Here is a 26,100-nt window from a genome sequence, read left to right as displayed (position 1 = left end):
AGTGGTGGCACATAATTGACTGGTTGATTTCGTGTTCTGTGGTTGTTACTTGCTGGGTATTTGATTAATAATATTATTAATATTAAACACATATATATGTAGAAACATAAATTAATTGAAAAGAATATGAATATTTAATCGTAGGTCATAGAGTAATAAACTCTGAGTCGTAGGTAAGATGTTTTTAGACATCTTAGTCGTAGGTACATTATCCAATTTTTTTTAGTAGTTCTATACTCCAAAGTTTATCGTCGAGGTTATTTTCCTAGTGATGATTATATTATGATCTATATTTATTATCATTTTATGGTCTATGTAGGTGTAGGATAATTCATTAAAAATTTTCTAATGAATTTCATTCCTTTTTTGTGATACATCACCAATTAAAAAATTCAATAATTTTATTGATGTAGTTATTATGGCACCACGAAAAAAGAAAACGCAACAAAAAATTACAACAGATGATGTGAAAGCTGCAACAAAAACTAAGAATATTGCAAAGAGACCTTCAAAAAAGAAAGGACCAGTAAGAAAAGTTGCAACTAGGAAACCTAGACAACCAAAGAAATCTTCAAAGATCATATCAAATGATAATATTGAAATAGTTGAGGACATAATAGACTCCAAAAGTGAGGAACTGCCGGATAGTGTAGGAAACACTTCAATAGAAAATAACGAATATAGTTCAGCTGAATGTGAAACTTCATTTGATTCTCAAACTCTTGAGAATGAAAGAACTACATGTGAAATTACAGAACAACTAGAACATTTAGAAGTACAGGAACAAGAAGTTATGGAAGAACTTATTGAATTTGACTCAGTTGATAATGTTGTAACAGTTGATTATGTTAGTCAAGAGGTAACATTAGAAATGGAAAATGATAATAGTAATGTTAGTAACATAGATCTGTTAGAAGTTTCTAATGATGATTTTTCATCAAGAGAAAAAGAAATTAAGAATGATAATGACCAAGAAACAAATGAAATTGAAGAAAGTTTATCCCAAATGATGAATATATTTGAAATATCTCATGTAAATGATGGCTCTCCAAAAAATCTTGATGAACTTGAGTCAAAAACCAATTTGAAGGAGAATTTAGACGTTATTGAACCAACCCTATCAGAAACAAATGATCTTGACAAAGATAAGAGCAATGAAATCAAGGAAGTCGAAGAGAATAAATTAAGTTCAGAAAATCTGTTGGATAAAACAGAAAATAAAACTGATAATATTTTGTTTTCAAATGATAAAATTAAAGTGGAAAAAACTTCAAGAGGCAAAATGAAAAAACAGAATGAAACAAAATCACAAAAGGGGCAGAAAAAAGAAATAACTAAAAAAGAAAAAACCAAAGGTACCAAAACAAAAACTGTTTCAAAATCAAAAACTGATGAAGCAGATGAAAATTTAATTAGAAGATCTAGTCGAATAAAATCAATCAATGTTTTGAAAAAACCTTCTGTGGGTCATGGTCTGGTAAAAGTTAAAGATTGTGAAGTTTCTGAGATAAAAAATGAAAATGATAAATCTTCTCTTCAGTGTGTTCCAAGTAAAAATGAACCCTCTGAGAAGCCCATAAAAGTGAAATCTCGATGGCGGCGTTCCAGTGAACTTGAGATGAATGTATCTAGTGTAGAAGATGCAACAAATACTAACTCTAAAGAAAATGAGAACCTCAATGTTGACTTGGAAAAGGACAAAATGAAGTCTTCTGTTAAGGATGAATTAGTTGAGAGCAGATTGAAGCAATTTGTTCATCTAAAGGAAAATGTATACTTAACAGAACGTTTCGTTTGCAAGGAAGCCAAAAAAATGACATGTGATTGTTTTTTAACTGAGGAAGAGAAACAAAGAGGAGAAATGGCTTGTGGAGAGGATTGTCTGAATAGACTCTTGATGATAGAATGGTAGGAAACATCAAATAATAACATTTTTTTGTTTTTATGTATCACTTCAGAATTTATATATAATTCTCTGTGTTTCTTCAAGTCTTAAGATGAAATTGAGAAAGCTTCATTGTTAAAAGAGTAAATACTGTCATCAAAATAATTCATTCACTATCATAAACTTATTACATCAATATATTTGATACGTCTATGTTTACTATATTGAAGAAGTGTACAAATTGATTATGTAAAATGCTGACATCTATCAGTCTATCATTATATTAATGAATAGTTATTTATAATACAAGTGCAGAAGGCATTGATATTCTTCCACGAGTTCAAAATTCAAAAACGAGCCACGAAGTGGCGAGTTTTGGAATGAACGAGTGGTAGAATGAGCCTTCTGTACGAGTATTATACATTATTTTCTCTAATTCATTGCATTTTCATTGAAATTAATGAAATATTTCCATAAATATAATTTAGTGATTTTTGCATTGAAAAATGTTGCTTGGCAGAACTGATTTCTTTAAGGCAAATTGATGAATTGACAGATAAAGCCGTGGCGGAAAGTTCAGAGAACCAACATAGAATAATAAAATATAACCATGAAAACTGTGCGTTTCTGATATATTCTCGCACGATTTTGTTCTACAAGATGTGGAAGAATGAACGGAATAACCACAGAATTAGAGAAAAGTAGTTCTACTACTACCTTATTACATTCCAATAATTGTATTGATTTTTACACCACACATCTATGTTGAGATGTGGGAAAAATCTAATTTTATTTACAACTTATTTCATTCATATTTTAGTCTAGTATCAATAATTGCACATAACTGAATCCAAGTCTAATTTAAGCTTTTAATAGTTTTTAAATCTTTTTTTCTTAATAATAAATCAATTTGTTTTTTCAATTTGTCAATTCAAAATATATCTGAATACATTTTTTTTCATAATTAACTGTTTTCAGTGGAAATCTTTGTCAAGTTGAAGATCGATGTGCCAATAAAAAATTCCAGAAAAGTCAATTTGCACCAGTGGAAGTTTTTAACACACACAAAAAAGGCTTAGGATTAAGAGCTGCTGCTAATATACCCTAGTGAGTACAATTATTATTATGTTTTTATTGAATATAGCATATCCAAATTTAATTTCTTATTAATATAATTTTAATGAATCATCCTCTTTATGTTCTCTATTGCCTATAATAAGATGCTATCAGAATACACATTTTATATCTGAAACTAATAAAATAGTTTAGCATGTGTTATTTGAGTTCAATAATCAGAAAATCTTAGAATTCGGAATTATTTTTTTCAGTGGGGAATTCATCCTTGAATATGTTGGAGAAGTTCTTGATGCAAATGAATTTGATAGAAGAGCAGATGAATATTCCCAAGACAAAAACACCCATTACTATTTCATGTCCTTGAGATCAGATGCCATTATTGATGCTACACAAAAAGGTTTGTAATATATGTATTTCAGATGAGTGACTTCATTACTTTAAAATTTTGCCAAGAAAAAATATCTCTGTGGACACAGTTTACGAATATTTTCTTGAAACTATTGAATTGACTCTGATTTTGTCTTATGAAGCAACAAATTATGGAGAAATGTTGAAAAACTACTAAACTTCAGTAACATAGGTTTACATTTCTCTAATAATCTGGAAGACAGAGAAGCACTTCCAACATGATTTGAAAGTGATGGAGAATATATCACTATCTATATTTATATGATGACAGATTAATGCTGAAAAGTGTTCCTTCAAAGAACATATATCATACTCGCATATACCATAAAAAAATTCATATTCAAGAATAAAATTAAATAAAGAAATAAAATCAAAAAAAAGAATCAAATCATACATTATTTTAGAAATTATCGACTCAAAATTATTCAAATCCACTTTTTTACTTTTAGGTAATATATCCAGATTTATAAACCACTCCTGTGAACCAAATGCCGAAACTCAAAAATGGACTGTTAATGGTGAATTGAGAATTGGATTTTTTAGTACAAGAACAATTTTGGCTGGTGAAGAAGTGACGTTCGATTATAGATTTGAAAGATATGGGTGAGTAATATCAGAAATAATTATTGGTTTGAAAAAAAAAATTCTTGCACAATTGCATATATAAAAGGTCCGCTGTATGTTATTTGTTTCATTTTGAAATGATGTTCTTGTGCCTACAACATGAATTATGGGAAAGTCAACCAATATTTCAATTTTACCTAACATTGCAGTATAAAAACACAAAAATATTGATGTTATATTTCATCTGAAATTTTTAACATAATGTGAACTCTCCTTAAAACATTTAATTTCAAGCGAATAAATAGTAAGTTATCAAGGAGACAATTGTCTCGAAATTTCTAGTTTCTAGGTTTCTTTGTTAGAGTTATATTTATTTTTACATATTTTTAACTATCTACATATTTTCAACTATTATCAACTACATATTTTTAACTATCTACTCTCATCTTACCATTATAATGCATTTAACTCTTTATTGTTAAAATGATAGAAAAGAGGCTCAGAAATGTTATTGCGAAGCACCTTCTTGTCGTGGTTGGCTGGGAGAAGAACCGGATGACGATGAAGAAGGCGAGGAAGATGAAGAGGAGGAAGAAGAAGAGGAAGTGGAAGAAGTAGAGGAAAATGTCGAAGTAAAACCAATAGTTGACAAAGTTCCAGAAGTAAAAGAAGAGCCATCTACTGCCGAAGTTATTCCAAAAATAGAGAAAGAGGAAATACCGTCTGTTGTTCAAGTTACACCTAAAATTAAGAAAATAAAGCCGAAGAGGAAACTTCGAAAGGAATTATTTGAAGATGATGTAAGTATATCATTATTATTCTTGTTACTAATAATATAAGTTCTTCAAAATATTCGAGTAATATAACAATGCTATGTAAAGATTCACAATAGTACAAGCACGGTATAATTTTCAGCAATTGGACGAGGAAATTGATGTTTTGGTAACTACCGGACTCAAAAATCAAGCACATACATTGAAGTTGTCAAGGCTGATGATAAGAGCAAAGGAGCCTGCTCAAAGAGCAAAACTACTGAGGGTGTTGAGAAGAGGAGAGTTACCGTGTCGCAGGCTCTTCTTGGATTATCATGGATTACATCTTATGCATGGATACATGATAGACGCTCAACATTTGTGTCTGATGGACAAGAAATATGATTCTCTAAGGTAAGACATACATTAAAAAAAAAACCACAAGATTCGTTCACCGCTGAAATTTTCAGATTGGAAGTACTTCAAACATTAGCGGTGCTTCCTATATCAAATAAGACAATGCTTCAAGATAGTAAAGTTTTGCCCACTATTGAAAAGTGGTCTGTTCCACTCACATCGAGCTCATCTGTCGAATCCAATTCCGAAAGTAATTCGCCAAAAGTAGAAACCGAAGTTAGCGAGTCCTCTACACCTACTATACTTCCTGAAACGACTAAAGAATACACAGAAACAACATTCACCACTGAAGACCTGGTACCAGAAGACCAAATCAGGAAGTCTGTAGGAATGGAGGAAGTCAAAGTGGAGTCTTCATACTTTAAAAACACTCGAGGATCTGCGTTAGCTGAGGAGATTGTAAATATTTTCGAGGATGATACGTATTTGTCTACTGCCAAGCCGAAACCGGTTCTTAGGGAAGTGAAACCGCCAACGCAAAATTACGAATTTGAAATAATCATTTTGGCAACAAAGCTAGTAGAGATGTGGTCGAAGCTTAAAGAAGTTTTCAGAATACCCAAGAAAGAAAGGATTGAGCAGATGAAGGAGCACGAAAGGGAGGCCAATAAAGGTTATATTGCTGGTTTGGGTTTGGAACAATATGCGGAAAAGAAAAATGAGAGCAGATACAGAGGTTTGTCAATTTTCTACTTTTTTCTTTTGAAATGAAAAATCTAAACTCATGGTGAAAAGCGAATTTAATAATTTTTAAATTTTGTAAAATTATTTACGAGTGTTTAACCACATGGTCTATATTTAAAAAAATTTATAACGTTTAGGGTATGGTCTGTATATTACCAAGAATTTCAGAGCGGGTACTAGTGGTTTTCAATGTTTGAGGTAACCTACTACGTATTTACGGACTGCTTGACACTTGTCAATGGTCAACTAAATTTTTCATTGACAGAATTTTGGAGGTTATAAATGGTTGATCTCTTTTAATTTGCAAATAACTAATAGTTCCTAATAGCTCTGAAGGGTATTTGTTTCATAATTGAAATAATAAAGTTTTTGAGTGTTAGATGTCATGGAAAATATTCATAACCAATAATCTGAAAATTAAAATGACAACTGCCAACCGGAGTGGGCGTGGTTACCGAACCTAACCTGAATAAAAGTACGGTTGCTCTGGTGACAGATAACTCACCGAAGTTTGAGGAAATGGTCACCAGTTTTTGAGCAATTTGACATATACAGACTACCAACTTACTTACCATAGTAACCAAGGTGATATACGGACCATACCCTTAGCTGGCTAATGTTAACTCTATATGATAACATTTTCCTTTGGGTATGTACGTGGTAACTTCATCAATCAATCAATATTTCATCATGTCAGCAGTGATTTTATCATAATTATTCCCAAAAATAAATAATTTTGTGACATTTTGTTATTATTTGAAGGTATGCAAAGATCTCGTCAACAAGACAAAAAAAGTGTGAAATCGGATGAACGTAATCAGCAACAATCTTTGTTGAGCAGACACAATAGAAGAAAACTTTTCGCTTTGCAAGTGGAACAGCAGGAAGAAGATAGACGAAGAAAGCAGAGGGAACTTTGGATACAGCATGAGAAAAACTGCATGTTGATAGGAACAGATCCGAGGTTTACCGCTCCATTCGATCCAACTAGAGGATTTCAATGTATTTGGAATCCCCAGATTGGGCAATGGCAAAACTATCCCATTCCCCCATCTGCTGACAATTCTTTGGCCTATGGACACATGCCAAATATGCCCGTGTCCATTCCAAATACGAATATTCCACCACCTCATATTCAGCCGACTCCTAGCTATCCATATGGAATGCCTCAAATGCAGGTAAGCTATAGAATAACAGGTCAATTGAAAAGTAATAATAGTAGCACTTTGATTTCTTAAGTGGAAATTAGACTAAAAAAATTCATATGAAATATAAAACACTCGCATATTACACAAAAGATGTATATGGTGTTTTTTTTCGAGGTATATAACTTTAAGTTGGCATTACTGTTCAAGATGGCGACCGATTTGACAGCTGTCAACTGAATTATTCTCAGTTTGGTTTGGCAATTCATCATAAATAGACTCACGCCTGAACAACGTTTGCAAATAGTGCAATTTCATTTCGAACATAATGATTCTGTGCGAAATACGTATCGCGCACTACGTCCATTTTATTTTGTTTAGCGATGAAGCGCACTTCTGGTTGAATGGCTACGTCAACAAACAAAACTGCCGCATTTGGAGTGAAGCTAATCCTCAAGTGTATGTTGAAACACCGTTACATCCAGAAAAACTGACTGTTTGGTGCGCTTTATAGGCTGGTGGAATCATTGGTCCGTACTTCTTCAAAAACGATGATGGCCAGAACGTTATAGTCAATGGTGATCGGTATAGAGCCATGATTACTAACTTTTTCATTCCTGAATTGAACAACCATGATGTCCAGGAGCTGTGGTTCCAACAAGACGGCGCAACATGTCACACAGCTCGTGCCACAATCGATTTATTGAAAGACACGTTTGGTGACCGCCTAATTTCACGTTTTGGACCTGTGAATTGGCCTCCAAGATCTTGTGATTTAACACCGCTAGACTACTTTCTGTGGGGCTATGTAAAGTCATTGGTCTATGCGGATAAGCCACAAACCCTTGACCATTTGGAAGACAACATTCGCAGTGTTATTGCCGATATACGGCCTCAAATGTTGGAAAAAGTCATCGAAAAATGGACGTCCAGATTGGACTACATCCGAGCCAGCCGTGGCGGTCATATGCCAGAAATCATATTTAAAATGTAATGCCACAAGATTACCTTGCGGATGAATAAAATTCATGTCAATCGAATAATCCATCGTTGTTTTATTGCAATTTAAAGTTCTATAGCTCTAAAAAAAACACCCTTTAATAATAAGATCGAGATTGAATGTTCACAAAATATTTTTTTTTAGCTAACCGCTGGAATACCAACACCAATGCCGCCAATCTCAACCAGTAGAAATCATACGCATATGGTTCCCTCAATACCTGTAGGTAGACCGCCTCTACCTTCATCACTTCCTCCCTCTTTACTACATCAAATTACACCTACTAGCGGGACAATCTCTAATAACATTCACCAAACACAAACCATGACTAGTCTTGGTCCTATTGCCACCAATATACCACCTCCCTCTATGCAAACCCAAACTCCGCCCCCTATTACTTCAGGTATTCAAGGCCTACATAATCCATTGGTATATCCGCCTCAGATAATGATTGGACAAACACCATCTCCGATATTGTATCAACAGGAAAAGAAAAGCGAAATCATAAGTATTATCGGCGATGTCAAGTTTTTGGGTCCTATTCCACCTCCACCAAAGTTACCTCCAAGGTGGAAATGCGCAAAAGACAAATATGGACGACCTTATTATTATCACATAAGACTTAGGAAAAGTCAGTGGGAACCACCACAAATTACACCCGAGGGTAGGTATACACATTGATTCAAATACAAAACATTTAACATCAATATTTTATAAATATTTTTCTAACTAGTTGGTTGCCCTTTTATTTTAGATTCTGATAGCAGCAGCTCTGAGTCAAGTTCCTCAAGCACCGATTCAAGTTCCGAAGAATCCGAAAGTGATGAGGAAATTATTAATGACAGTAGATTGTTGAAACAGGTCAAAAAACATATAAACAAAGAATTTAAGGAAGCAACTCCAATAAAACCTTCGCATCCTAAACTTTCCTCAGGTATTGAAGTTCACCCGAGTCCAGTGGTGGAACAAAGTAATGAAATGCAATCTGAAGTTCAGTCTTCACCGTTAGAAGCAACTGAAGAAGAATCTTCAATAGACAAGAGATTGAAAGAACAGTTCAATTTCTTGGAGGAAGGCAGTCCTATGGCAAAGAGAAGGAAAACTTCATCTTTAGTTCAAGAAATAATAATAAGTGTAAGTGTAAATTCAGTGTTGTTGAATTTAGTTTTGATTTAAATAAATATTTCAGCCTAGAACAGAGGAAGATAAATTATTATTCAAAGAAGATTTGAAAAGATATAAAGAGAATAAGATGATACTCAAAAAACAAAAAGAAATAATTTTGCAACAGAGGAAAAAGCATATGAAAGAGAAGAAAGTGAAACAACAACCTTCAAAGGCTAAGATAAGAGAGATGAAATATAGTAATACGGAAAATGCTAAAAAAATAAAGGAAACATTCAGATCCGCAATGGCTAACACGGTTGTTTCTGCATTGAATGCTTATAGAAAGGCCGATTGCAAAGAAGGAAGAATAACGAATACAGAAGATTTCAAGCACCTCGCCAGAAAGGTAAGCTTCGTTTTAATTAATTTGTGAATTTAATTAGGAACTTTAGGTATGAAATTAGGTAACACAAGGTGAGATTTTGGTGTTACTGCTCAGAAATCTGGGGATATTCGGTCACCCTATTGTTGCCATCAACTCGCGATGTTGCCAATATGTCAATTCAATTTCTAATTTATATTTGATGTTTTAATTTCATCCGTTCGAGTTTTGTCAAACTTTTTGTTTTTCCTTTTTCTTTTTATTATTTTATTTATTTATTCACTTTTGTCTTCTTTTTTTTTTGTTGAGATATTTATGCGGAATGAAACTATCCACTTTTTATGTTCTCAATAAACATGACTGAATAATTCGACAATATTTGAAAAATTTTAGTTGATATTTGTAAAGTTATTAAAACATTATTTTTGTTTCAGTTGACTCATTTCGTAATGTTGAAAGAAATGAAGTACATTTCCGAAATAGAAGAACTTGTTTGTAGTGATAGTGTTAAAGTGAAAGCAAAAGATTTCATTCGAAAATACATGAGTAAATTTGGAGGTGTGTATACTAAAAGAGATGACGAACCTGAACATTATTATTAATCGTCTATTTTTATTTATCTGTGATAAGTTTGCAATTTCAGCGTATTATGGAATTACTTTATTATGTTTTGCTAATTTGATAATTTCATATATACTTTGGGTGTATTATTATTTTAGCAATATTCACTACATTTTATTTATCTTGATCTGTCTTGATCTTATCTCTGCAGAGTTGTTAAAAACATTGTATATAATTAACATTAATGATATGTTCATTTTGTCTTTTATCGCAATCATCTGTATAGACCTGTAAATAAAAGATTGGATTTTTAATGATTTTGTTGTATTTTTTACCAAGAACTTAGGCATCCAAGTAATCAGACTTACAATTTATCGTGTTTAGCCTAAATCCATCTGAAATACCATTTTCACTTAAATAAGTTGGTCAGACTTGTGACCATATTGTGAAGTTTTCAATAAAAGGTAGTTGTAGGTTGTGTAAAAGAATGACTTCCATCAAAAAACTTATTTCTACTCACTTCCTAAGTCTCTAATACAGATGGCACCGAAAGTTACATACTACTTTTTTTTATCATTAGTACCAAGCTTCGAAAGATGCGTCTAACATTTTGGAACAAAGAGTCAATTCTGAATCGAGATATTAAAGTTCAAACGAGGCAAAATTTGTTGTTGTTTGAAAAATGGATAGAAATGAGTTTCGTTTATTGATAAAAATACTGTTTTTGAATGGGAAAAATATTGTGCTAGCAAAGTAAATGTTATTGGAACCCTGCTTCATCGACAACTGTTAAAAGGTGCTCCACAGAAAAATAATTTGGCTTTAATGAAAAAGTAATGACCGAATATTACTACAGAAAAGTTAGAGGACTGTTGGATTACATGGATCACTCTTGAAGTTGATTTTGCTGATGAATAAAGTCAAATTTATAAGAATCGAGTGAAGTGTTGTACCTTTCTCGTTTCATAAAAAAACAACAAATTTTCACAAATAGATACGTTGAATTAATCAAATTAGTTGAAAATATATTTTAGGTTGAAAAAGGTATGTTAATTAGAAGAGTTTTTGAACATTTGTTTTATTGTGTAAACAATTATATACAATAATATATCACAAGTGGTTGATTAACATAGTTTCCCATTCCATTTTCAAATTAATTGAATAGGAATTTAGACTATAATTTAATTATAAAACTAGCAAAAGCCATTTTTTGAAATTAGTATCATTATTAAATTAATAAAAAAGTTATGAATAGAAAATATCATATAAATATATTACAAAATTATTCTAAATAAATACAACCCCTAAAATAACTTAGCATAACATAAAATAAATATCGAAAAAAAAAATTAAACAGAAGATACCCTCCTATAAGTAATTAAGTTCATTAACTTTTTGCACAATTTTCGTTTCTTTGGTTTTGTTCTATGTTTGAAAATAAAATACAAAAAAATTAATATCATTAATAGTAATACACTAATAGTAAAGCCAAATTTGTCACTACCCATATTAACATCTTCCATGGGTTTGTTACGCCACCTCCATACATTTGACTGACTATTACTATCCTCAACTGATACATCTCTAACGGTGTTTTCAATTCCTAATTGACCTATTCCTTCCTCAACTAAACTCAACAATTTCTGACTTTGATACAAATTAGGAGGAGCTGTCACGTTGAGAGGAATTGGTTGACTCCATATTAAATGGGGACATTGCGGTAAGGGTTTCGTTTGGGATTCTCCGAGATTTCCTTCCAGAACTTTAGAGAATCTATTGAGTCTATTTCCTGGCATGCGTGTGGGTACATCAGTGTCAACTTTAAAGTCCCAATTATCTTCATGATTGTTGGAAAACACTGAGGGTAAATGGCCTGATGAAGTATATTCTAGAATAGCGTCTAACATCCAATAACAACTTTTTTCGATGTGACTTGTGTCGATGCAGTTAGAATCTCCATAAACTATTATACGACCACTCGAGTTTGTAGTTTTGGTTTGAAGTAAACCGAGTACTGGTACTTCAAATTTTTCATTGGTTATTTCACCTAGCATATGCATACCTTGATCACTTAGTTTTCTGGATATCACCAAACCATTCCTTGGAAATTTCGATATGCTAGTTCCTGAGGCATAATACATTTCGTGGTTGTTCAATTTGAAGTCGCCTTCAAACACTCTGTCTCCTAAGGCTATACCCCAAGCAGCCAACAAATCATTTAGAGCAGGTACGTTAGCACCACCAGTATCTGGCATCCACCACTGCCTAGTATTTTCATCATAGAACTTGACTTTTTTCATTATAGTCGTATTGTACCAATCTGCGAAAATTATCACAGAAAGTCCACTATCTACATCTCTTTTCAGCTTTGATATCTCTTCTGGATAGAATTCTTCCTCCGGATCAACAATGAGAAGAGTACCATATTGAGAAGCTGCAAAACATGTGAAGGGGGCTCCTAGTACCTCAATATAGTAACCAGAATTTCTCAAATTTTGATACATATCTTTGAAATTAGTGTGAATATGGTCTCCATTCCAATCTAAAGGATCGTTTTTCACTTTCAAATTGTCTCTTGGGAAATAACCTGGAGGATAACGTAGATTATGATATTGATCCCACAATATTCTTTTGTGCCTAGGAGGAGTAGGGATAATTTTTGCTTTTATTGGTAACGTTACGGTGCTTCTTCTAGGTTCTACTTCACCTGACCCTGCTGGAGATTCGACAGTTAAGGAAATGTGACCATTAGCTATTCCTTCGTAGGTAGATCCACTAGGAGCTACACTTAAGCTAACTGCTAACCATCCGGACCAAGGCCATAATATTTCCGAATAAGAAATTGATACTTCCAATAAATTTCCTTGCTGAGGAGTGTATGAAAACCATTGAGGTTTATCGGCAATATATCCTGAAACCCCTAATCCATTCAATATGGTAATATTTACAATAACTGGCATAGCTCCGTAGTAAAGAGGCTGAGTGCAATACGGCCACATATAAGGACACTCACTCAAATCTATATAACTAGGACTCAGGCTGGCTTGAGGTTTATAATTATTCAAAATTTGATAAGCTTTCACCAGATTCAATTTGCCCTGTCCTTGTTCGAACATATTGACACCAGGTAATCTTCTAGCAGATGCCATAAGAGCCTGTTTCATACTCGCTGGATTAATATCATTTCCTTTATGAAGTACTCCACTAGCCAATAATGTCACAGCTCCAGCAACAACAGGTGAAGCCACACTAGTACCTGATAGTACCCGACAACCTCCTTTAATATTAGATCCTCTCACCCCCGATCCATAAGTTACAATATCAGGCTTGACTCTTCCATAACCATTTGGAAGTTCCCACGTTGTCATGCCACGAGAAGAAAATTTCGCAATTTGATCTTCAAAATTGATTCCACCCACTCCAATAACATCCATTTGATCTGCTGGGTTGTTTAGAGTTCCATAAAGAGGTCCATCATTACCTATGGCTGAAACCATTATTATACGGTTTGCGGTGAGTTCCCAAACTTTGTCTACAAATGGATGATCTTTGAAATCCGGTCCACCAATACTCAAATTCAAAACATTCATTTTCTTTAAAATGGCATAATTAAAGGCATCAAGAAACCAAGAAGTATATGAAACTTGATTGTTAGTGAAAACTCGGAATATGTGGAGTTCAGAATCTGGAGCAAATCCAAGGCATTCTTTACTTGAAGCAATAACACCAGCTACAAAAGTACCATGACCTATACCATCATCGAAAGTTTTTTCATTTGTCCAATTTGTTCTCTCTTTTATTTTTCGGAAATGTGGATGTGTTTTAGATAATCCTGTATCAAAAATGGCTACTTTAATACCTTTACCAGTTATACCCATATTCCATAAAGTATCTGCCATTAAAACTGAAGTGATTTGTCTTGGAACAGCTCTCAATAATCGTCTACTTGTATGACGTCCAGTTGATTGCCAAAATTGGTTTTTTAAATTGAGACTTCTTCTGCCCTTCCAAATATTATCTTCATTAATGAACTTGAGTGTTCTTGTTACCATTCTTTGTGGGGTTACTCTCTTAATGAGAGGATGTGAATTTAGAGCTTTCAATCCATCTTTCCGATCATTTTCATGGATTATTATGACATCAAAATCACTGGGATAGTCACTGGCAGGATTTTCTCTCTCAATAATTTTCCATTTTTCAATACCAGATAAATTCAAGGCAGAATTGATATAATTTGCTCGAGCATTATGTTTATAGTAGTTGTTGAACATCACAATGTATTCATTTTCGATTAATTGTGATGAGTATTCCAAATTGACACTTTCAGAGGTGAAATTACAACATAAAGGCGATTCCAAATAATCTTCAAAGGTCAAAGATACTCCAATTAAGCCCCCAAAAATGAAGAGTAGTATATATGAGATATGGAAGTACATTATGTTTGATTTCATAAAATTCCTTTTTTTTTCGACGGCTCATATTGTATTCATGTTTACAAAAAGCAATATTTGCTTTCCAAGTGAAGTATCATTTCAAAACTATTTGACAAAATTGAAGTCTCAAAAAATGTATGCATTTTCAAAACATTTCCCTGAATTTTATTTATTATAATTCAGAACATGAATGATACATTTCACAATAAAATAACAAATTCATTCATATTCATAAGAAACCCAAAATATTAATAATAATAAAGTAATTATTTTTTAAGAATGAAATAATTATTTATTTGAAGCACAGAATTTTTTGCATAATACCATAGAATTAAATGTTCAGAAAAACCCGAAAAACCAAGTTCTCAATTTTTTCCCGTGATAAATTGCTTGAATTTCTAGAAACAAAGATAATAAGAAAATAAGAACAAAGAAAATTCAAATCAAGAAATAATTTTTCCAACTAATATTTGCTAAATGACTGTTGGTATCAGGAATCAGGATGCTGTTGGTATCCCTACTCATTTCAAATTTCAAGCACAGAAATGCATATTGTTGTGTTTTCGAAGTGGCGGTTAACGGTTATTTGAAATTGAAACTTCATTCTCATAGTTTAATTATTTTACTATTCAAATTTTTGAACTAAGTGTAAACATCATGTTTGATTTCGAATAAAATCCTACAGTGATTCTAGTGATCGCAAAAGATAAAAAGAACTATGTCTCTCTCAATATCTAACACTCCTAAAATTTCAAGTACTGCAAAAAGAATCAACAGGATAAATAATCATGGATTTGCAGCACCTTCAACTCCAAGAACACCACTTATGACACCCAAAATTACTTCGAAAAATATGAATATTGTGGGAACTCCAGAATGTTTCAGTAGTGTAGTATTTGAAACTCCTAAAACAGTAAAATTAAAATCCAGAACTAGTCAAGAAATTGAAAGTGGAAATGTAGATTTAGAATTAAGTAATTTATCTGTTGCTGTTAGAGTTCGTCCCATGAATTCAAGAGAGTTGGCATATATTGGTGCTAATAGTGTTGTAACCGTTGAAAACAATAATCTTCATGTGAAGTCTAGTCCTACAGGAAATTCAGGAGTTTGCTTAGATCATTTGTTCCAATATGATCATATATTCTGGTCCTGTGATGAAAACGATTCCACCTATTCTTCTCAAAAAGATGTATTTAGTTGCCTGGGAGTACCATTATTAGAATCTGCATTCAAAGGTTATAATGCATGCCTATTTGCTTATGGCCAAACGGGATCTGGTAAAAGTTTCAGTATGATGGGTAGGAATGAAGCAGATATAGAATCTGAGGAATTTTCTGGTATAATTCCTAGGTTTTGTAGGGATTTATTCAATCGTATCAGTAATTTACCTGATAATTGTACTGCCACACTTGATGTAAGCTACTTTGAAATTTATAATGAAAAAATCCATGATTTATTATTGGTTTCTGATTCATCTAACAAAATAGCTTTAAAAGTGAGAGAGCACCCCACTTTTGGACCTTATGTAGAAAATTTAAGTGTAAACTCTGTAAAAACATATAATGAACTAAGGAATTGGTTATTAATAGGAAATAGAAACCGTGCCACAGCTGCAACAAGTATGAATGAAAAATCTTCAAGGTCACATAGTATATTTACAATTGAACTTTGTTTAACCGATGGTTCTAATGACAGTCTGTGTGAGGGAGGTGGTAGTAGAAGAAGTAGAGTCAGCTTGGTGGATTTAGCTGGAAGTGAAAGATTAAACAATTCACATAATGAAGAAAAGATTCGTCAGGGTGTGAGCATAAATAAATCTCTCATGACTTTAGGAAAAGTAATTTCTTCATTAGCTGATCAAAGAAGAGGCCAATTTGTACCTTATAGGGATTCAGTTTTGACTTGGCTTTTACGAGTAAGTAATTGAATTTAAACTTTTTGGTTTTAATTTCAAAATGTTTTGAACTATTTGATTTTAAAAAACTTCTTAGACGTTCTATTATTCTACTTATTGGAGATTCTAATGTTACAATTTGGTCTGTTTTTAGGAAAGCTTAGGTGGCAATTCTATGACTACGATGTTGGCCACTATAACTCCATCGAATTTTCATGTCGATGAGACTTTAGCCACTCTCAGGTATGCTTGTCAAGCAAGGTCTATAGTTAACAGAGCGAGAATCAATGAAAATCCTCATGAAAAGTTGATTAGAGAATTGAGGACGGAAGTTTCAAGACTGAGATCTTTAAAACTAAATTTTGAACATACTTCATTGTATGGAAATACTTCTTCACAATATAATATAAGTAACACTAGTGAATGTGAGGAATTGGATGAACTGAGAAACAAACTAAATGAAACAGAAAATAAACTATCTGAAGCTGAAACAACTTGGAGAAAAAGATTTGAAGAAAACAATGCTGCGCGCCTTAGAGAATTGGCAGTAGTTGAGAAGCGAAAAGAAGAATTGGAATCAAGAATGAGGATTATGAAGTACTCTGAAAAATCGGTTCATTTATCGCCTTATCGAACAAATTTTCTAGAAGAGCTAGAGGGTGTTCTAGATGAAGAAAGCAATATTGAATCAGATCATAATTTTGAAATCATAACAGAGTGGTGCAAGAAGAATGGAGTCAATTACTCAATTTCACGAAATGCTCTTTTATTGATTGATTATAAAAACAATAAACAGACTATAGTGACATGTGCTGATTTGGGTTTGTTAGAAAAGTACAAAGATGTTGGAGATTTTTTAACCAATTTGACATGGACTATTAACAAAACTTCGAAACGACTGACAAAAGCAGATATTACGAAATCAATGAATGCATTGTATAAAGTACTCTCAGATATACAACCTCCAGAAAATGATCAAGATTTGAATATATTGTATGCTAAAATGAGCAAAGCCGTGCAGAAATATGAAACTGCCCTTTTATATGAAGTTGTAGAAAGAAAAGAACCAAAAAATGTTAAATTTAACATGTAATAACATATTGTAACATATTTAATGAATATTTTTAACTCGATATATGGAATTGTAACTTTTTATTTTCCATTGATATACATATTATTGTTCCTATTTATTTTTAATTTCAGATTGCTTTTTATGTTCATTAATAAATTAAATTATTAATTTTAATGTTTGTCTTTTAACATATTCAGTACTCCTGTAATTCTCTTTACTGAAGTAATAAATCCTTAATTTTTGATCAAAATTCAGAATATAGCGTCTTGAAAGGATTTCACAGGTTTTGAATATATTTCAGTAGTTAAGTTTCAAAACCGTTACTTATTTTTATGTGAACAATTCGTTTTTGAGATACAGTGTGTTAAAGTTAGAATTTTTTTCAAGTTTTTCTCTTAAAGTGTCTACACTTCACAAGATATTCTATGAAAATTTGGCATAAATATTATCATTGATAGTTCACACCATGTGATATGCCAATTTTGATAGCAAATTCACAGGGTGATATTTTCTCTGGAACACTGTCCAAAAAAAAATTCTGGAGGAAAACAAGGGATAGTGATCCAGAGAAAATATCACCCTGTGAATTTGCTATCGAAATTGGCATCTCATATGGTGTGAACTATCAATGATAATATTTATGCCAAATTTCAATTGGATATCTTGCGAAGTGTAGATACTATAAGAGAAAAACTTGAAAAAAATTCTAACTTTAACACACTGTATCTCGAGAACAAATGAGAATCGTATAAGAACTTATGAGTTTTTTTCAATTATTTTCACGTCTACAATACGCTCCTGGAGTTTGGCCCGTTCCTCCCGACTCACCCTGTATATTATGATATATATTTTTTGAATGGCTGAAAAACAAAAAATAACGTTGCTCATTATAGTTGCCAAAAAATTATGTGCAGCTACTAAAATTTTAGTAAAAAAAGAACACTTGAAAAACGCGAAGAATATCTCAGTTGAACAGTTGGAAATTCTATTTAATTTTTTTTGTTTAGCATATGAAAAATAACTATCTACAACTTCTATTGTTATTATGGTGTGGTTATTTTGAATTATTATCCACGGCTGTATTATTTTCATTTAACTAAAAAATTTGCAATTCCTTCAGGGAAAAAATTTTCGTGTCAAAATATTTATATCCAATAAAAATGCTAATACCTACCTTATATATGTTGCGCCTTGATCTTTTATGATTTCGTATGCGCAATTCAAACATAAGTGAAACATAATTTCAAAAAAATTCACAAAAAGTGTTACAAATCACATAAAGAGTAATTTGACAAGATAAGCAGATCCACATCCGAATTTTTATTATTTCGGAGTCTAATCAAGAGAAAATTTGGTATAAAAATACCATCTAATGTTGGAATAATCTGGTCTGAAAAAGAAATGGCGTTTTTAGCAACCAGCACACCGAAAAGTTATTTAAACGATGAAATATCAAACAGAATTGTTGGACGGATCGGTAACAAAACAGCTAGATCGAAAATTTGCTATCCCTCGACTTTAATAAATCCAAGAACGTCACAAGGAGGTTCCGCTGGTGGTATCAAATCCACAATTACAAAAGACAACTCGAAAAAGAATGAGGATTCGATCGATAAAATATCTGTTGCAGTTAGAATTCGCCCGATAAGTGGCAGAGAAATATTGAATGATGGAGAAAAAAACATTATAAGTATAAGAAATAACGCTATTTACGTTGATGTTGATCCAAGGAAGAAAACCAGCTCGTATAAGTTCAATGTAGATAAAATATTTCAGTCATACGACGAAAATGATTCCACCTACTTTTCACAGGAAAGGATATATCAATCCTTAGGGGTTCCCCTATTACAATCAGCCTTTAAAGGTTACAATGCTTGTCTATTGGCCTATGGACAAACGGGATCAGGAAAAAGTTTTAGCATGATGGGTAGGAGTGAAGCAGATATAGATTCTGAAGAATATTCAGGTCTAATACCCAGATTTTGTAGAGACTTGATTTCTCGTACAAATAATTTACCAGACAATTGTTCCGCTACTTTGAACATCAGTTATTGCGAAATATACAACGAGAAAATTTACGATCTATTGTTAACTGAAGACATAACTAACAGAAGTACCTTGAAGGTGAGAGAAAACCCCGTCACTGGACCTTATGTTGAAAATTTGAGTTATAAAACTGTGAAAACATATGATGAACTTCGACTTTGGTTATTAATAGGAAATAGAAATAGAGCTATTGCAGCAACAAATATGAACGAACAGTCATCTAGATCACATAGTATATTTAAGGTGGACCTGAACTTTTTGAGCGGCATATTAGGCGATGGAAATGAAGAGAATAGAAGTAGAAGGAGTAGTGTCAGTTTGGTAGACTTAGCAGGAAATGAAAGATTATTGAATGAAAAATTGGGGAATTGTAATAGCGAGAGCACACCTAGATCACGGTTAGAGTTGCATAAAAAAGGAGAAAACAATGATGAGAAACTCCGAGAGAGTTGCAGTATTAATAAATCACTGTTAACTTTGGGACATGTTATTTCTTCTCTTGTTGATAAGAAATCTTCATTTGTACCATATAGGAGTTCCGTTTTGACTTGGTTACTGAAGGTGAGTATAAATAAGGACAGGAATATCAATTTACTGGTAGTTTTTGAAACTTGATTTCATTACTGGATAGTTTTTTGAAAAAAAAATTCAAATTTTAATATCTGTTGTATATTTTAAAACCGAGTTTGAAAATTGAAGTAATCACACTCTCCTCGCATGTTTCTGTTGAAAATACCCCCATTTGGTTATTCGTCACCTAGTTTCTGATATACAGGGTATTTTCTGAAATCTATTGCCTCAATACAACAATGGGAAAAAAACTTCAAAAATCAGGTTTCATTGTTTTATGTTTATGCTATCCAAAAATCAAATTTTCAATCGAAGCCATCTGTGATTAAAAAGTTACGTAGAAATAAAAATCTTCCAAATTTCAGAAAACACCCTGTATATCGGAAACCATAAATGACTTAGAATATCCATATGAGAGTATTTTGGAATCATCCTCTACACCCAGTTTTCATTTGTCCGTTTAAATGCGAATCACCCTGTATATGACATACTAAACTGTAATTAATTTTATTTCCTAAAGAATTTCTTTCATTTCATTGTACATTTATTTACTTCAGGAGAGTTTAGGTGGAAACTCCCTCACAACCATGTTGGCAACTATCAGCCCCTCGAGTTTGTGCGAAGACGAGACTTTATCAACCCTCAGATATGCTTGTAAAGCGAAGCAGATAGTAAACAAGGCACAAATCAATGAAAATCCCCAAGAAAAAATCATCAGAGAACTGAAATTGGAAGTTGAAAAACTTAAATCTTTACAAAGTAATTATGAATCAATGAATCCTGACGAATGTCCAAAATCAAACGAAAATCATTCGAATCAAATGAAAGAACTTGGGAAATTACAAGCTGAACTTAAAGAAACTGAAAGTAGATTAGCTGAGGCCGAATTATCCTGGCAACAAAAATTTTCAGAGAATAAAGCTGCTCACTTGACATCACTGGCAGAACTTGAAAAACTGAAGGAGGAACTTGAATCAAAAATGAGAATTATGACTAATTCTACGAAATCCATAGATCTCACACCATATAAATCGAATTTCTTAGAAGAGCTTGAAAGTGTTCTTGATGAAGATATAGACTCTCATATATCAGATCCATTCAGTATTATAAAAGAATGGTGTAGAAAACATCATATGAATTATTATTTAACTTCACAAAACGATCTTATACTGACAGATTATAAAAATAAAAAACAGACCACTGTTACAATCAGGGATTTGGACTCGTTGGAACAGTATAAAGAAGTTGATGATATGATGAACAACATAACTTGGAGTGTAACACTAATGTCAAAACAAAATATGAAAAAAAGTATAAACAAATCGATAAATGCATTGTACCGATCATTGTCCAACATATTACTATCTGATGTTGATGAAGATATAGATACCTTATATGAAACGATCAGCAAATCTGTACAGAAATATGAAACTGCAATAATGGATTTGATACAAAAAACGCAAGAAAAAAGTCAAAGTTAAAATATATTGTTATTTTATAATTAATTTTAATTATATGTGTTAATTTTGTTTTGTTTGAGATATATAATGTGATATTTTATTGCAGAAATAAGACTGATCTTTGAACTAAAGAACTTAATCAAAATTCATAATCTTAAATATCAATTCTCTTTCAGAGATTTGATGCAATTTTTATTCAATAACTGAATAATTGATGGAACAAATTTCGTTATTTTTATAACATTGAACATAGTCAAATATGTGTCAAGTTTTAATTGTTTTTTATCTTTTATCCCTAAGGTTTCAAGATATCCTTCAGTAGTTATACACATTTGTTAATGATTTAAGAAATAAACTACTAATGAACAAAATGGCCGATGTGAATCATTTAATAAATTTGAATAATGTCCATTTTTCATATACTCTTCGATTGAGGAATATTCAGAAATATAAAATTTGAAAGAAAAGAAAAAATAATCAAGAACAATGTTTATTAATCAAAGTAATCTTCAATATCTATATCTGGATTGAGTATATCGTCACCATAAGGGGACAGATCTAATTGATTCAATATCAAATTTTCACACATTTCTTCTAAATCTGTATCTCCAATCAATAATGCACCTTGAAGTTTATTATTCACAAGAACAAACTTGACAAACTCCTGCTTTTTAGTCATTCTTAATAGTAATTCATAATTTGTGCCTAACTTCTGACCATTGAATAAACCCAATAGAATTACCTTATATCCAAAAAGTTTTGTGGAATGGGAAAACATTTCAAAACAAAAATCTTGAAGCACTTCTTCATGTGTGTAGGCACCATACATGGATTTAGCTGCATAACAACCCATTTGTCTAGCTTGAGTCCACAATTTCATCTGGAACCAATGTTCGGCTGGTTGCCAATTTGCATTGCATACATCTCCTGCTGCATAAATGTCTTTCACAGAAGTCATCATGAACTCGTTAACATTTATGAAACCATCATTGGATAAGTCAAATTTTGTATCGTAAGTGAATCTCAAATTTGGATATACTCCAGTGGCTGACACAACAAGATCACAAGTAACTTTTTCATTGTTGGTTAGAAGTAATTCAAGACATCCATCTTCATTTTTATGAATTTCTTTTACTTCAACTTCATAATGTATATTAATTCCGCCACTTCCTAGTTTTGATCCTGAAATTGTCAAATTTTTGTACCAATCAGGGCCTAACGCTGCTCCCCTTGTTGCCACATTTTCTTCACTGTATCTTATTCTCTTACTAACAGTTTGTTCATTTTCTTTACCCGTAGACATCTCTTCATTGAAAAATTCTGCTGCTCCTGGGTCAACAAATGTTGCTGAAATATGTTTGTCTTTTATTATCCAATGTGCTTCAATATTTTTAACTTGGTAGATTAATTCTGTTGCAATTCCCCCATTTCCCACTATTGCAATCTTTTTAGATTTAGCCAATTTTGAGACGAGTATTTCTACGGAATCAGTATCTCTGATACCTAGAATTTCTGGATAATCATCAGCTTGAGGAATTAGTCTTGGAGATGCACCAGTGCATAAGCACAAATATTGATATTTTATTACTAATTTGGATTTAGTTTCGATTGTGTGAGAATGATCATTAATTTTCTCTAAAGTATCATGTAATACCTTAACATTGGGATATTTGTTACTGAAGTTACTAAAATTATCTTCTTTAACTTCAAAACTGGTAAGAGTTCTTGTTATTGCAAAAGCATTTATAGCAGTTTTTATTAGTGCAGATTCACTAACTAAAATAATTGAATTATTAGAATTCAAAATTGATAGAGTCTCAGCACAACTAACTCCTGCAATACCCCCTCCTATTACAACGAAAGTTGCTTCCATGTTTACTGTTCAGCACTTTCAATATAATCAGAATAATCATAGAACCTAAATGGAACATCAAAAGTTAAAAGGCCGAAATTATATGCTCTTTTTACTGCTACGAGTAACTGCAAATGTTTCTGTTGACATAAACCAGTTTTACTATAGCTCAATATTTCCCCTGTGTGGGGACAAACAAACTGTTTCAATAGATCAACGTTGTTTTCATTCAAAACTAAGTACTCATCTCTACAAATAGGACAAGGATTTCCAGTAGCTATGATCCCAGCTCTAATACAGGTCTTCCTAGTTTTTCTAGGAGGTATACTTCCTTTATGATTTCGTCTATAAAGCTTCCAAACAGGATCCGACCCGTAAGTTTGTTGATAAGCAGGGCTCGCCAAATATTTAATGCTAGTTTCAACTGGAATGACTTGTGTTCTATCTTTTGTAATATCTCGGTACTCGAGTATAGTATTGTCTTTAATTTCTCTTTGAAAAGTTGGTGAAATGATTATACTCCTTGACCAGACAGTTTTGAAAACAGGATTCCTCAAAATATTCAAAGGAAACATTCTAAAATATTTTGATGAATAATTCAACTTATATTTTCCTCATGTAGTTTTAGGTTGAGTTGTTAACATTAATCTATGATTGTTAACCATAGAATATAACCTATCTACCTACTAATATTAGGATTCAAAGTTGTTAAAACTGACTGCGTTCAGCGGAAAGAGCAGTTTATAGTTTACTTCGTTAATCTATGGTTTGGGAAAAGCTCAACAATTGCTACCAACAGAATTATAATTGCCAACAGTAGAATTGGATAGGTGCTTGAAGAAGAAGAAGAAAAAATAGATGTGCGTAGTCTGTGATACTGATTTAACCTTTATTTGAACAGGTTTTATAAATCTAAATTATAAATATAAAAATTTTGTCGTAATTTATCGGAGTAATCTGATAAAAATGACTCAAGTTTTATGTAATGTATTTCATAGGACAGTATTTAAACAATTAGAGGAGAAGCTGCGGGGTTTAACGTAATACTTTCTTTAACGAGAAATTTTAAATTTATTTTTTATTTGATTTTCATTACAGAATTACTAACAATGAAATTATAAGGAATAAGTATGCTCTTGCTAGGCCAAAGTTAAGAAACCCCATTTGGCTTACTAAAAAACATAGATCTGTAAGTTGAATTCAACAAAACATTTTAAGTTTATTAATCAGTTGAACTACAACCATATCAATATGGTGAAATATCCATAAAATTTCTCTCATTATAATTCTACAGAGAAGTAGAATAATATAAAATTATCACCCAAATTACAATTGAAGACAAGAAATCAAATCATTAAAAAATGTTATTTGAACTGAAAATATTTTCAAAGATTTTTTTATTATTACTTGATGAATATTCACATTTTTTTTCAGTTAGAACCAAATTTTTTGACAAGCGAAAATAAAGAATTTATAAAAGAAGTAGTTACAGATAAATACAGTGTAATTAAACCTGAAACCCCTATTAACACAAATATAGAATGGACGGATAAAATGAAGAGAACTGGTTTAATTGGCAGAAAAATAGGTATCTACCCATTATGGCTGAAAAATGGCAAAAAAATACAAACAACTTTGATTCAGGTGTGTAAAACTTGTACAATTTCTGAAATCGCTAATTTTTTCATTCCTAACATTATTTCTTATGTATGGTAATTGAACTGGCTGTCACTCAATAATTTTCAATTTTTCATTAGATACTAGATAATCATGTTGTGAAATATATTCCACCTGAAGAGTACAATCCTCCAAGGCAAAGGGTGGAAAAAATTTATAACAAAAAAGGATGTTTACTGATAGGAGCAGAAGCAGCCGATCCTTCCATATTTACTAAGGAATATTGTGGAATATTCAAACACAGTGGAGTAATTCCTAAAAGAATATTGGGTCGTTTTTTCGTCAGTCCTGATGCTGTGTTACCTCCTGGAACTTTATTGAATGCATTACATTTTCCTGTTGGTCACTACGTAGACGTCAGGGGTAAAACGTAATGAATGAATTATAATTATCGTTACCATAAATTCAAAATATTTTTATATTGTAGTATTGATAGAGGCTTTCAAGGAGTTATGAAGCGACATGGATTTAAAGGTATGCCAGCATCTCATGGTGTTACAAAAACTCATCGAAGAGGTGGTTGCGTTGGTGGCGGTGGAGCAAAGGGACGAATCTGGCCAGGTACAAAAATGCCTGGTCATATGGGTAACAGATATCGAGTAGCCAAAGGTTTGAAAATTTGGAGAATTAATACAAAATACAATGTTTTATATGTATCAGGGCAGGCAATTCCTGGGGGAACTAATGATGTAGTCTACATATACGATAGTATTTTGCCAACTAGAAAACCTGCAGGTCCTTTACCGTTCCCTACTTACCTAATGAATGATGAAGTTGCTGAAGACATTTATGACAAAGAAATACATTTGTTTGAAGAACCCAGTGTAATGTTTAAAGAAACAGAATAAATTTATGTATTCTAAATTGTTGTATTCATACTTTAAATCCAAATATTAGCAGCGATATACATAGTTTTATCAAAAACCCAATTACCTTGGAATGGTGTAGGGTAGCGGCTTAATAGGATAAGATTCATGGGAGTATTGAAATTTAGAATATATTCATTTTTTCAAACATAATAAATGTTTTTTATTTGGTATCTCGTGATAAACTTGGGGATTTCCAGAAATGTACTTGAAGAAAAAAACATTATTTTCAATATAATAGAATACAA

The 26,100-nt window shown here is 32.2% G+C and overlaps 6 protein-coding genes across 6 annotated transcripts; 4 read left to right on the top strand and 2 right to left on the bottom strand.

The window, feature by feature from the left end:
• Positions 1-244: 244 nt before the first annotated feature.
• On the top strand, positions 245-10,299 carry LOC123679057 (probable histone-lysine N-methyltransferase CG1716). The gene is made up of 12 exons (XM_045616404.1): positions 245-1,908; positions 2,864-2,992; positions 3,214-3,359; positions 3,820-3,973; positions 4,425-4,734; positions 4,850-5,100; positions 5,157-5,779; positions 6,550-6,965; positions 8,077-8,596; positions 8,687-9,066; positions 9,122-9,445; positions 9,856-10,299. Exons 1-12 carry the CDS (start codon positions 419-421, stop codon positions 10,021-10,023), a joined length of 4,911 nt encoding a protein of 1,636 aa, XP_045472360.1. The 5' UTR covers positions 245-418; the 3' UTR covers positions 10,024-10,299.
• A 745-nt stretch (positions 10,300-11,044) lies between these two features.
• LOC123677917 (membrane-bound transcription factor site-1 protease) lies at positions 11,045-14,686 on the bottom strand. The gene has a single exon (XM_045614656.1). The coding sequence runs from the start codon at positions 14,431-14,433 to the stop codon at positions 11,332-11,334; it is 3,102 nt and encodes a 1,033-aa protein (XP_045470612.1). The 5' UTR covers positions 14,434-14,686; the 3' UTR covers positions 11,045-11,331.
• A 241-nt stretch (positions 14,687-14,927) lies between these two features.
• On the top strand, positions 14,928-17,544 carry LOC123678232 (kinesin-like protein KIF14). Its single transcript, XM_045615135.1, has 2 exons — positions 14,928-16,330; positions 16,464-17,544. The coding sequence occupies exons 1-2, from the start codon at positions 15,134-15,136 to the stop codon at positions 17,400-17,402; spliced, it is 2,136 nt and encodes a 711-aa protein (XP_045471091.1). The 5' UTR covers positions 14,928-15,133; the 3' UTR covers positions 17,403-17,544.
• A 1,065-nt stretch (positions 17,545-18,609) lies between these two features.
• On the top strand, positions 18,610-21,828 carry LOC123678316 (kinesin-like protein KIF14). Its single transcript, XM_045615304.1, has 2 exons — positions 18,610-19,988; positions 20,555-21,828. The coding sequence occupies exons 1-2, from the start codon at positions 18,783-18,785 to the stop codon at positions 21,476-21,478; spliced, it is 2,130 nt and encodes a 709-aa protein (XP_045471260.1). The 5' UTR covers positions 18,610-18,782; the 3' UTR covers positions 21,479-21,828.
• Positions 21,829-21,931: 103 nt separating this feature from the next.
• Positions 21,932-23,952, bottom strand: LOC123678317 (pyridine nucleotide-disulfide oxidoreductase domain-containing protein 1). The gene has a single exon (XM_045615305.1). It carries the CDS (start codon positions 23,328-23,330, stop codon positions 21,951-21,953), a length of 1,380 nt encoding a protein of 459 aa, XP_045471261.1. The 5' UTR covers positions 23,331-23,952; the 3' UTR covers positions 21,932-21,950.
• Positions 23,953-24,185: 233 nt separating this feature from the next.
• On the top strand, positions 24,186-25,850 carry LOC123678318 (39S ribosomal protein L3, mitochondrial). The gene is made up of 5 exons (XM_045615306.1): positions 24,186-24,349; positions 24,408-24,498; positions 24,744-24,953; positions 25,067-25,356; positions 25,414-25,850. The coding sequence occupies exons 1-5, from the start codon at positions 24,276-24,278 to the stop codon at positions 25,832-25,834; spliced, it is 1,086 nt and encodes a 361-aa protein (XP_045471262.1). The 5' UTR covers positions 24,186-24,275; the 3' UTR covers positions 25,835-25,850.
• The last annotated feature ends 250 nt before the right edge of the window (positions 25,851-26,100 follow it).

The sequence above is a fragment of the Harmonia axyridis genome, chromosome 4 (genome assembly GCF_914767665.1).
Source record: "Harmonia axyridis chromosome 4, icHarAxyr1.1, whole genome shotgun sequence".
NCBI lineage: Eukaryota > Metazoa > Arthropoda > Insecta > Coleoptera > Coccinellidae > Harmonia > Harmonia axyridis.
The sequence above is the reverse complement of the archived record's forward strand: the minus strand, read 5'-3'. Positions and strand labels throughout refer to the sequence as shown.